General features: G+C 34.4%; 1 protein-coding gene across 1 annotated transcript in view; it reads left to right on the top strand.

Annotated features, from left to right (window-relative positions):
• Positions 1-243: 243 nt before the first annotated feature.
• KCNK10 (potassium two pore domain channel subfamily K member 10) overlaps positions 244-13,965 on the top strand; it is a 156,624-nt gene continuing 142,902 nt past the window's right edge. Inside the window, exon 1 of the mRNA XM_051977456.1 lies at positions 244-661. Within this exon, the coding sequence (XP_051833416.1) occupies positions 610-661 (52 nt within the window). The 5' untranslated portion in view covers positions 244-609. The remainder of the gene's footprint in view (positions 662-13,965) is intronic.

A 13,965-nucleotide genomic window follows, 5' to 3' on the forward strand; every position in this document is an offset into this window, starting at 1 on the left:
AAGTGGGGGCTGGTGCAGCTCTTTGCGCTAAGGCTGTCTAATGGCTGGTGCTGAGGATGCTGGGCGGGTATAGTTTAGATGTGTCGTGGGTGTAGTGGTGGAGAAGGAAGGGGCTTCCGAGCGCGGACTGCATTTGTGCTAGTCAGTGTGCCAGGCTGACGTGCGCATGTATGTGTGTGCTCACACGCCTTCGATGTGTGTAGTAATACTGCAGTGGGCTTCTCCCTCTCACTATCCTCTCAGCACATGGACTAGACCATCTGGGCTGCAGAACCTCGCACCTGACGGGATCACATTTTGGATCAGTCTGGCTTATCTTACTGGGGTCTTCCTCTCCAACAATCCCCCAGCAAGATCTTACTTTTGATTCCTTCCAGGGTGCAGCTGCCCTTTACACAAATACAACTAAATTTAATAAGTCCTCCTCTAGTCCCTTCTTACCATATATATATATATATTTTTTTTTCTTGGTGGGCTTTCCTTGAGGTTGCTGAGCCAAATCAATCCAGGCTTTTCTATTATTTGAAATTAACTCGTTGGTCTGCAGCACTGAGGCAGAGAAGTTGGGGACCTTATTTCATTTTCTCTCCCTTTTTGGGCAACGGAGCAATGAAATTTCCAATCGAGACTCCAAGAAAACAGGTGAACTGGGATCCTCAAGGTTGGTGTTTCTTACTTTTCACTCCCTCTTCCACAACTCCTCTCTCTCTTTCCTAGGATTGGTGACAGCATGCGGATTTGGAGTAATCTTTTCTCCATGTGCCCTACTCCGCGAGTAGAAGGAACCTTACCTCTTGTCAGTGTGTGTCTTTAAGCTTGAAAATGCTCTTGGGAATAGCGGAGCAGGTGGGGGAAGGAGGCAGGAGTGTATTCATTCTGAAAATCGACACTACTATTATACGTATTTTTAAGTTCTGGGATTTAAAATATACATATTTTATAGATGGATTACTCAAAAGATATAGAAAGCTAGATGAATGAAATGCAGCAAAATATATAATGATGGCTGTATTAAAATATATTATTTTAATTTTTTTCCAGCGAGCCCTTATGGCTCCTTTGTTTCTGGTGATCTTTGTCTCTCTGGTAAATGGGTGGTATACTTACTTGGAGTCAGATGTGGCTGTCTGCCTAGCGTGTCCTTAGTGGGAAAGGTATCCTGGCAGCAAGCAGAGATAAAAAAAAAATCTGCTGTAACATTTCCCTCAGGGATGGCTCATGTCTTAGAACCCGTTATATAATGGAGCCCAAAGGGACCCTTCCAAGTCTTGACTCAATCTTATTAATATTGGAGCAGTGATTACTATACTCTTACTTTGACTACCTCTGCTATTCCACTCAGGAAAGAGAAGATAGGGTGGGGCGTAGAAAGGAAATATGTACTCAGCAAGTGCTACTACTGAGGTTGGAAAATGCTTCTTCAGCCCAAGAGGGAAAGGGTAAAAACACATTTGTGTTTGATAAGTATGGGAAACTGTTCCTGAAATTAGCATGCAGATGTTTAATCTCCTCCTAAGTGATTAGTATGGGAACAGAACAAGTTAAAGCCATATGTCCAGTTTTGCATCAAGAATGCTCTTTAGTACTTCTCCAAGGGAAGTCTGAAAGATGACATAATCTAGACAATTAGTCTGTACTCCAGGTCTAAATTTGTGTTTGGTGTGTGCAGCAGTGCTGGCTTTTTGTTGTTTATTTTTCCCACCATGTAAAAGTGCATTTCCACTTTCCTCCAGAAGGGAGGTAAAAAGGAAAGCATTCATTTTTTCAACAAATGCCTCATGAACTGGTTGACTTCTAGGGAGTAATATTGCTTCTTTACACCAACTCCTCTGGAAGCTTAATAAACAGCAACCTGACAATTGATCTTCAAATCTATCCTGGAAATAAGAATGTGTCTTTTAAAATACATTTATGAACAATGTCTTATAGGTTCATACAATATTAATAGACACAGTTGAATTCTTATAGTGTCTCACACATGGTGAATGCTGAATAAATGTTTATTGACCAGTCACTCAGTGGAATAGATAGAAATTCCATTTTATATATTCAGAAACAGATTATAAATGGGATGCTTATATTCCTCCAGCAATATTTGTGAATATACATAGAAATTAACATCTTTGTATAAATATTGATATATTATAGCATATAACATATACATTATATATTATATCAATTATTTAAATATTTATATGAATATTAATATATGTTATATGCTATATAATATTGACACTACATATAGAATCTACTTACAATATAAATATATAAGCATATATCTATCAATCTATGTATATGTGCATGTATATGTATACTTACACACACATGTCACCAAAGGTGAGCTTGGTGGGAAAAAATGGTAGGCCATAGGTAGGCGACTTTTCTGCAGCCGCACATTTCAGAGCTCTAACTGCGGTTGGGTGAATAGCCCCTTTCCCTAGGACACTGAAATTTAGAAGGTTCAAAACTTTAATGTGCATCTTTATTCTTCGCAGCACTTTAAACTTCTTTACAGAGAAAATATCAATAATCAATCATTAAATTAGGAAGGTTAAAAAATTATCATTACTTCTATTTCTTTCTCTTCCTTCTCCTCCCTACTCATGGGCTGTGATACCAGAAAAAAAATCTCTGGTTCTCCCTTTTCTTGCTTCTTCCCAGGAATTGACTTGTACACCATAGACTTCCAGGGTCCAGCAGTCTCCCTCTTCTGATTGATTTGAGAACATTTAGTGATACTTGCCTAAGGTGTTTATTTTGTATTCCTTCTCTAGAGGCAAACATTGCTAGTAACAGTTTTGTCATACTCAGTTTTCATTCACTTGTAGTTGTTTAGTTGTTTTCACAGGTGTCTAACTCATTGTGATCCCACTGGGATTTTCTTGCCAAAGATACTGGAGTGGCTTCCTATTTCTTTCTTCAGCTCATTTTACAGATGAAGAAACTGAGGCAAACAGATATAAGTGACTTGCCCAGGGTCATGAAGCTAGAAAGTGTCTGAAGCCAGATTTGAATTTAGGAAGATTCCAGCACCACTACCTACATTAAGCCACTTAAACTACCCTTCATTCATTTACTCCATTGTAAAGCGAGGGTGAATAAAATGAGTGAGGTGTGGTGTTTTTGCATTTCAAGGAGTAGAGGAAAGAGGATAAGCAGAATCATCTTTGCTTAACCAAGTCATGGTCTCAGTGGCAAAGGCCTATCAAAGACACTCAAGGGATAAATTCCTGGGAAACTCAGTTTTCTAGCATTCAGAATTCTCCGAGGACTGAAGTGGAAACAGATGGTCATAAGGAGAGGAAAACTGATAGATCAATGATACAGGTTTTCATGAAGTTTTTTTTTTTTTTGCTTCAACTAAACTAAACTAAAAATGGCTCCCTTATCACTTTTTTGCATAAATAACAATATCATAAAACAAAATAATAATATCATAAAATAATCAATAAACCAGTCAATAGATGGGCCACCTACTGTACTGGGAATACAAAGGTAAAAATGAAAACATTCCTGGGAACTTGTATTCTTTTGGGGGAGACAGTATGTATCTAAATACGTGTATGCAAAATAAAGAGAGGAAGAGAACCTTTGGTTTTTTTTTTTTTTTGGATTGTTTGTTTTTGGTATAAGGACTTCCCAGTTGAGGAAACTCCCCTTACCAATTCAGGTTGTCAGTTTTTGCACAACCTATAGTTATAGAGAGATGCCTAGAACATTGAGAAGTTAAAAGGTTTGCTCAAAGTTATACAGTGAGAATATGTCCATGGTAGAGCAGGAATCCTATTCTTCCTGGTTTCAAGGATACATTTTATAAAGGTATACATCATTTTATTGCACTTTGTTTTATTGCACTTTGCAGATATTGAGTTTTTTAAAAAACAAATTGAAGATTTGTAGCAACCCTGTGTTGAGCAAGTCTATCAGTGCTATTTTTCCAACAGCATATGTTCACATCTTGTCTCTAACACATTTTGGTAATTCTCACAATATTTCAAAACTTTTATTATGATTATATCTGTTATGATGATCTGTTATCTTTGATGTTATTATTGTAATTGTTTTGGGGCATCATGAGCCACACCCATATAAGATGGTGAACTTAATTAACTACAAAATGTATGTCTTCTAACTGTTCCATTGGCTTCCCTAGCCCATGAAATACAACAGTATTGAAATTAGGCCAATTAATAAGTCTCCATTGCTATCTAAGAATTCAAGTGAAAGAGAGTTCACTGATGCATCAAAATTCATTGTTGTCTTATTTTAAGAAACTGTCACCAAAATTTTCAGCCAACTACCATCCTGATTGGTCAGCAGCCATAAACATTGAGTTAATACCCTCAGTCACCAACAAGATTATGATTAGCTAAGGGCTCAGATGATGAGTAGCAGTTTTATCTATGATATATTTTTAAGAAAGGTATGTACATTGGTATTTTTTAATTATAAGCTTTTCATTTACAAGATATATGCATGGGTAATTTTTCAGCATTGACAACTGCAAAACCTTTTGTTCCAGTTTTTCTCCTCTTCCTCTCACTCCCTCCCCCAGATGGCAGGTAGACCTACGTTGGTTTTTTAAAAAAGATATAATATGATTACACACTTAGTAGACTGCAGCAGAGTGTAAACATTAACTTTTTTATTTTATTTTATTTTTAATAATAATAGCCTTTTATTTTTCAAAATACATGCAAAGATAGTTTTCAACATTCACTCTTGCAAAACCTTGTTAAACATTAACTTTTATATGCACTGAGATGCCAAAAAATTCTCATGACTGTTTTATTGTGGTGGTCTGGAACCAAACCCACAATATCTCTGAGATATGCCTGTACTCCATTCCATGGTGCCCCTCTACAAGACATATACAAAATAAATGCAAGGTAAATACTAGGGTAGGGTGAGTAGATAGCTACTCACAGTATATAGCAACAGTGTATTTAGAGAGAAGAGGACAAATAGAAGAAATACTGTGGAGGTAGAAATGATAAGATTATGACATCTGTTACTTCTTTTTGTAAGAAATCATGGATTTATCTGCCCTTTCAAATTTTTTTCCTTTATGAAATTTATTTAATGGTTAAGAAACAATTCTAGGGAGTAGAGCAAACATTATGATATATTGAAAAGAACATTGCATGCACTCAGGCTTAGAGTACTTGAATTTTATCCTGTATCCACTAATTTACCAGATGACCTTAGGCAAATTACTTTCTTTCTCTAAGTTTCAGTTTCCTCACCTGTCATTTAAGGCAAACCCCAATGTGGCCATCTCTAAATCAATTCCAACTCCAAAACTCTATGATTTTCAGTTGCAATATCAGCTATTGTTCGAAAAAATGTAATATGATGATTGTTGAGAAATTGCATTGAATTGAACCAAGACATGGTGGCAATCAAATACTTTATAGAATTATGCACTAATTATGATATTTTGTTTACAGCCCCATTGCCTGACAATTTAATAGCACAAAATGAATGTAATTTGAGAACAGATTGACTTTGATTGCACTTAGGTGAATTAAGTGAAGTACCGTCAAGTACCTTAGGTGTCAAAATCAGACTTAAATTTAAATTTATTATTCTTTCATAGGGTATGACCTTTCTCAATATCTATAAAATTAAAATTGCCCCCAAGTCTTCCACAAACCTTTTATAGCAGAACTTTAAAAAAGCATAATGATGTCCTTTTAATATTGCCCTTTGGCCAATGGCTTCTACTTGAAAATAGGATAGACTGACTAGAATGGCTGTCTTTCACCTCTGTTAGTAAAGTTCAACAAGTGTTATTCTGTCCCTTAAGTTAAAATAAACAAGATATCAGATATTGGATGAAACATTAGAGCTGGATGGGACCTTGGAAATCATGTAAGCTGAATCCATCATTTTATGATTAAGAAACTGAGGCCTACTCATTTCTAAAATATATAGAGAATTAACTCAAATTTATAAGAATTCAAGCCATTCTCCAATTGATATATGGTTAAGGGATATGAATAGACAATTTTCAGATGAAGAAATTTCTAGTCATATGAAAAGGTGTTCCAAATAATTATTGATCAGAGAAATGCAAATTAAGACAACACTGAGGTACCACTATACATGTCTCAGATTGGCTAAAATGACAGAAAAAGATAGTGATGAATGTTGGAGGGAGTATGGGAAAACTGGGACACTAATGCATTGTTGGTGGAGTTGTGAACTGATTCAAATCATACTGGAGAATAATTTGGAACTATGCCCAAAGAGCTATCAAGCTGTGCTTACCTTTTGATCCAGAAGTTTTTCTACTGGGCTTATATCCCAAAGAGGTCTTAAAGGAAGGAAAGGTATTTTTTTTATTATAGCTTTTCATTTAGAAGATAAATGCATGGGTAATTTTTCAGCATTGACAACTGCAAAATCTTTTGTTCCAGTTTTTCCCCTCCTTCCTCCCAATCCCTCCCCCAAGTGGCAGGTAGACCTACGTTGGTTTTTTAAAAAAGATATAATATGATTACACACTTAGTAGACTGCAGCAGAGTGTAAATATTAACTTTTTCATTTTATTTTATTTTTAATAATAATAGCCTTTTATTTTTCAAAATACATGCAAAGATAGTTTTCAACATTCACTCTTGCTTGTGCAAGAATGTTTGTGGCAGCCCTGTTTGTAGTGACAAGAATCTAGAAACTGAGTGGATGCCTCTCAGTTGGGGAATGACTGGAGTTTTGGTATGTGAAAGTGATGGAATATTATTGTTCTATAAGAAACAATCATCAAGATGATTTCAGAGAGTCCTGGAGGGACTTACATGAATTGATGCTGAGTGAAATGAGTAGAACCAGGAGATCATTGTACACAGCAATAGCAAGATTATACGATGATCAATTCTAGACATGGCTCTTTTCAATAATGAGATGATTGAGGCCAGTTCCAATGATCTTGTGATAAAGAGAGCCATCTCCACCCAGAGAGAGGACTGTGGGGATTGAGTATAGATCACAACATAATTTTTTCACTCTTTTTGTTATTGTTTGTTCCATTTTATTTTCTTATTTTTTCCTTTTTGATCTGATTTTTCACCGGCAGCATAATTGTGGAAATTTATGGAAGAATTGCACATGTTTGACATATATTGGATTAATTGCTGTCTAAGGAAGGAGGTGCGGGGAAGGGAGGAAGAAAAACAATTTGGAACACAAGACTTTGCAAGGATGAATCTTGGAAATTATGCATATGTTTTGAAAATAAAAAAGCTTTAATAAAAAATTTGGAAAAAAAAAGAAACTGAGGTCTAGAAAGGTCAAGTGATTACAAATCACATAGCTAGTGGCAGAACAAAAACTTGAACTCATGTTTTCTGATTTCCTACTCAAGTGTTCTTTCCATTGGATCACTCTTCTCAGTGAATAATGTGACCCCGCAAGTAAGGAAAAAGAAAGGGATTTATAAAGAACAATAACAGAAAAAGACAGATTCGCAGAAGTCTCTTATGTTAAAATGATGCATTCAGTATGCTTCAAGTTCTCTGGAATTATCAAATAACAGTTCTTAAAATCTTCATATTTATGTTTGAAAATCTGGCACTGAAAAGGCTGTAAAAGAGGTTAGCAGATCTCCCCTGTGCAAACATATGCTTAGCATTCAGTTAATAGACAGGTCCATATTTTCACCTAGGATTGAAGCACTTATTAGCTATTCCATTCTTGTGAGGAAACATGGCAAAGTCTAGGTAGCTAGGCTAAACATAGGTCCATTTTTGGGAGGGGGGCTAGATTTGAGACATTTGTATGCTATTCTATTTTAGTAGAAAAATATGGCAAAGACTAAGATGGTTAGTCCTGGATTTCTTTTAAAAGGGGCATTCTTATTTTACATTGTAAAAGGGTACTCAAAGGGGGCATATTGGCAGAAACAATGATAAAGCATAACCCTTACTGTCTCCCTAGGTACTCCTCTAAACTGTCTTACTAGGTTAGGAAGAATAATTCTGTAGTGCATAATCTATGAGTTTAAAGAATATATTTCCTTGTTCAGGCACTCCTATTCTGAGAGCCAGAATGAATATGCTTAAATTGAGTATATGTTTGATAAAAGGCAGAATTCAGGTCACATACGGCCATTTGTCTTACCCAATAGTAGTAAGATTACACTAATTTTGCCTTTGTTTATCATTAGGCAGAGTGAAGGAGGTATGGTAGAAAGAGCTCTGTACCTGAGAATAGTAAGATCTGGGTCTGAGCCCTAACTCTGTCAGTACTGTATAATCTTGAGCAAATTACCTCTTCTTTTGGTCTTTGGTATTCTCATTAGTAAAATGAGGAATTTGGATTATATGACCTCAAAGTTCTTTTTCTAACTTTAGCATTTTGTGACTTTACATTTAATGATTTCAATAAATTTCTGAAAACAAAAAAAAATTATTTATTTTTATTTCTGAATTTAAAGATTACCACTCCAATTTGGGACTGTTGCCAGAATAGCCAGTTATATTTATATGGTGGCTTTAAAACCAAAGCTCTATATACATATTATGTTAGATAATCTTTTGTCCTGTGAATTTTTTTGTAGCCACACTTCATGTAATATTGTTCATAATTAGGCAAAATAGTTGTATCAACTTTTAAATTTCCTCTTGTTTTATTTTGACTTCTCCCTTTTCATTTTTTAAAATATTGGCTGTTTGGTTTCCCTCCTTTGTTTTTTAGCATATTAGCTAATAAAATGTCTTATCTATTTTACTTAATTTCCTCCTAAGGTTGCTTTCACTATATTCCAAATGTTTTGGTTTATTTTCTCTCTATTATAATTTAAAAAAATATTATTGTTATGCTTTGTTTTGACTTGCTAATTCATTATATTATTTAGCTTCAATTTAAGTGTAAATCCTGTCTTCAAATGATTTTATTGCTCAAAATTTTATTTCATTATGATCAGCAAATGAAGCATTTAATATTTCTATTTTTTTTGCCTTTTTTCTGAGTTTTTTTTAAATGTCCTGGAATGTGGTCTTTTTGTATAAGTGCTCTGCACATTTGAGAAATAAACACATATATCATTTTATATTTCTATTTAATAATCAGCAGAGATCTATTATATAAAGTTTTTCTAAAATTTTATTCCTCTTTAGCTTTTTTCCTATTTACCTTTTTGTTTGATTTATGTTGGTCATAATAGAAGGACATTGAGATCCTCAACTATATAGCTTTGTTATTTCTCACTGTAATTCAATTAATTTTTCCTTTAAGCATTTAGATTCTGTGGTAATGGGTGTATATATATATATATTAAGTATTTGTGTTATTCCATTGTCTATGGTTTCTTCCAGTATAATATAGTTTTCCTATTTTTCTCTTCTATTATTCTATTTTTATTACTACATTTATTACTACCTATATCTTTCAACACTAACACTGTATATGTCACCTTCCCTTTATTATTTTTCTCTACACTTCCTCTATGTTTTCATGTTCTTTTCACACATACCTTATAATTGGGAGTACATTGTTAATCTGCCTTCTCCCTTCTTACCTGGTATATCCCCCTTTCCTTCCCTTTTCTTTTCTCTTAAAACAAACATAACAAAATGAAATCATACCTAGGTCTTCTTTGTCTTACTTAACTTCCTCTGTGACCTTTGACAATAGTAGCATTCTGAAGGGATTTTACTCCATCTTATAATATATGCAGTTCATCATCATTTTAGGACCTTCTAGTTGCTCAAATGTATTTTTCATTCTAGGTTTCATTTGATTCCTATGTTTGTATTTTATAATTTCTATTCTAGTCTTGTCTTTTTATCAGGAATTCTCTAATTTTACAACAGATGTACTTTCCTCTTGTACAACAATATTTAGTTTTGTTGGTAAAGCGTGCTTGGCTGCAAATTCTACTTTGTGGGCTTTTTTTTGTAATATTATATTCCAAGATTTCCCCTCCCCTTACAATAGTTGTTCTTTCAAACATCTGAAAAATTCAAGTGGAATAGACTGCCTTTAGAGGTGATCTTCATTGGAGAACTTCAAGCAGAGGCTAGATGTTGTTTGCTGAATATGCTGTAGAGGAGATTCTTTTCATGTATGGGTTGCCTTATTATTTTTTTTTTGTCTTTGATTTGGAAACTCTGGATATTTGATATTATATTACTAAATGTTTTCAGTTTGAGATTTTAGGAGGTGATTGACTGATTCTTTCCATTTTGACTTTTCATTCTGATTCTAATAGATCTGGACAATTTCTCTGATGATTTTTTTTGAAATATGGTATATAAAGTTTTTGTTTAGTTATAACTTTTAGACAGTTTGGTGATCCTTAATCTATTCTTATTTGACCTGTTTTCTGAGTCTGTTATTTTTGAGAGTAGGTACTCTACCTTTTGTTTTATTTTTTTGTGCTAATATTTTATTTTTCCTCATGAAGTCATTGATTTGTTTGGTTCATTCTGTTTTTTTCCAGGAGTCCATTACTTGGGTAAGTTTTTCTATTATCTGTTCTAAGCTATTTATGCTCCTTTCAATATTTCCTTTCTGAACTTTCATTTTCTTTTCACTTCTTATCTCTTGCTTCATTTCTTTGGGTTACTCTTTTAATTATTGTGGCTAAACCATTTCCTTCCATTTTTAATAGTTCTTGTACTCTTATTCTGGGTTTATGTCTTAAACTTCTCTTATCCCATTAAAAATTTTTATTTCATGTTTTTTTTTTAAATTTAGCCATACTGCTAGTGTCAGTTTTTAGATTTAAATCTTGTACTCCTGTTCAATTTGCTCGTTTTTGGAAGGTTTGGTCCTCCTCCCCCTCCCCCCCCCTTGTGCTGCTCCTCCATGTATTCTGGTTGCTATTCTCATTGACAATTCAGATGAAGCACCTTGCATTAGGGCCCTACCTATCCTGTCTATCTTCTGTCTCAATCTGCTGGTCCATTGTGGGTTCTGCTTTTGCCCAGTTCTTGTCCTCTCTTTAAATGATTCCATGTCAAGATTTTATTCTATGTCTTGCTGGGATCTTGAGGAGGCTTAGTGTAATTGGTTTCAGACCTCCTACAAATCCTACTCCTCATTCCTCACCAGGTTCTGTGCTTAGGCATGTTGTTGACCCTTCTGCCACAGCTCTTAGTACTTCATGGAGTGCATTTCCAGGCCCTGACTTCCTGCCCAGTGACATGAACAGAGTTTTCTCCTGTTATAAACTATTAATGTTTCTTGAATTGTTTTGAGGTAAATATTTTTCTAGAACATGTTATCATTACTATAATTATTTTCCTCATATAATGTTGCTCTAATTATAAATTTTTACATAACAATTTATGATTTGCAAAATCTTTTATATTTGTTATCTCATTTGATTCTCACAGCATCTTTGTGGAGTTGGTAGTACATAAATTACTATCTCCATTTTGTTAATAATGAAATTAAATATGTTCAATTTAATTTAATAACCATTTATCAATATCGACTATGTGCCACATTCTGTGTTAAGTACTAGGATATATAGGCTCAGTAGTTTGTTTAAGATTACACAGTTAATAACAGAGATGGGATTTGAACCCAGGCCTTTTAAATCCAAATCCAGACCAATTTCCTCCTTTTCTTCATTAAATTTTATTAACACTTTTTGTTGTTTAAGTTAGCTATCTTCCTAATATCACTTTCTTCATACAGTAAAGAAACAAAGCAAACCATTCTAGAAGCTGCATCTGACATTTATTTGCAACATTTCATACTTGCAGGAAACAACTGTTTCATGGAGAAGAGGAATGGATGTTTTGTAATTGGTTCTTTGGAGCTGAGATTGGTCATGGCAATTAATCTGAATTCTGATGCCTTATTGCATTATTTTCATTTATTTTTTTAAGTCATTGATCATATTCTTTTTAGTTTTGCTTGCTTTATATTGTAGCAGTTGATACATGCTCCTCTGAATTCTTCACATCCTGCCTATCTTATAGAGTGCTTTCTTTTCCAGAAACAGAATGCTGGAAGTTTTCCAAAGGATTGCTAATTTCCAAAGATATCAGGCTTGGCATTTGCTTACATTGATTATTCATGCTGAATAAATATTTGGAGCCATCTGTACATTGGTCAGAGAAGAAATGCAAGTCCTTTTACATGTCTCCACCCTCTAAAAAAAGTTCATATTCACAGTGTCATGCTATGGAAAGTGCTATAGACTAAGAAACATGAAAATGTGCCTCTTAAATTTATGATCAAGGATAAATTTCTGAGCTTCTCAAACTTTTCATTTATAAACTAAGGACAGTAATACTTGCAGTACTTGCTTTCCAGGTTTGTGAGGAATGAACTTTGTAAACTTTAAAGCATCATAGACATGTGAGTGATTGCTGTTGTTATATTATTATTATAATCTTAAATCTGTTCCTTACTAACAAATGACTTAAGCTCTCTATAAATGATGGACTTGGGTCAGGTGATCTGGTGATCTCCTAACTCTAAAAATACACTTTCTAATATATTATATACTTATATATTATGCAATATGCTTCTATTATATAAATATAATATATAATTATTCTCTACCATTGCTTATTATTTAAAAGGCTATCTGTGAAAGAGGGATTCAGCTGGTTCTGTTGGCTTCAGAGGGTAAACTAAGAGTGGGGGGTTGAAGTTTCAGAAGGACAGATTTGTTTTGTTTTAGGGGGAAAGTTCATGATAATTAGAGTGGTTCAAAAGTCAATAGGTGCTCTTAGGAACTTTCCTATCATTGGGAGTCTTTCCCTGAGAGCATACGTGTCCACTTGTCAGGGATATTGAAGAGAGAATTTTCATTTGGATTTGAGCAGATGCTTTTTGAGATTCACTCTCAAACTTCCAACTCCAGTGACTCAATGACACAATGATACAGAATTAGATATAGCTAAATATTTGCAGTTTAAAATGAGATGATGCAGGATTGTGGGACAGTAGGTGTGACAATAGCATCAATGGCATTAGTGTTCCATTTTTGACCTGGGAAAATGAGCAGAGGGGAGAGGTCCTGTCAAATTCTAGAAACTCTTCATCACAGAAAAATATTTATTTAGTGTTGTGTTAAGCACTGGGAATAAAAATAGAAAATCATTATTAGTGGAAGACTACATATAGGACAATTTAACAGAGAAGCTGCAAAGACTGCTGGTCCTTATGGCACTAAGATAGGGCTTGATAGTGAGGGGCTAGGAGTACTTAGGATACACTGTTGGTAAGGGAAGAACCCTTCAGGTAGGATCTGCATAGGTCAGGTTAAGATAGTGCTGTTGACAGACGGAATCTGATCTTGTGGATTCTGTATTCTGGCTCCCTGTTATGGTTTCCAGACCAATTTGGGTTGGGGTAAAGAAAGAGTCATTTATTTGCCAAATTTTATCTCATCAAATATAATAATGTCAGAAAATAAACATTTTGAAACTTCAAGGATCTATAATTTTATTAGCATGTTCACTTATTCTACCAATGCACTGAGTCAACAAATATTTTTCCAGTGTCGGGTACTGTGTTAAGTACTGGGGTTTCAAAAAAAGGCTAAAGACGGTCCCTAGTTTCAAGGAGCTTACAATCTGATGGGAGAGACAACATAAAATACCTATGTGTAAAAAAAAAAAAACCCATGTAAACAAATTTATAGATAATCAATAGAATAAGGAGTTTCAAGAGAGGTCTATTTTATAAGGTGGGATTTTAGCTGGAAATTGAAGGAAGCCAGGAGGGAAAGATGAAGAGAAGCAGCATTCTAGATGTGAGAATCAATAAAATGGAATTCCAGTAGTCTGGAGATGGAACTGAAAGGAAGCAGTATTACTGGAAAGGGAAGGAGCAGGTTATGAAAGGCTTTGAATGTCAAATAGAAGATTTTATATTTGTTGTATAAGTAAAACATTAGCATTTATTTCTATATACAGTTATCATCTGGTGGTTAACTTTGTGATGATAACCTCAGTCTGGCTCCTTTTACTTGCCTTCTTTGCTGGTTCTTCATTC

Source organism: Antechinus flavipes, chromosome 2 (genome assembly GCF_016432865.1).
Source record: "Antechinus flavipes isolate AdamAnt ecotype Samford, QLD, Australia chromosome 2, AdamAnt_v2, whole genome shotgun sequence".
NCBI classification, from domain to species: Eukaryota; Metazoa; Chordata; class Mammalia; order Dasyuromorphia; family Dasyuridae; genus Antechinus; species Antechinus flavipes.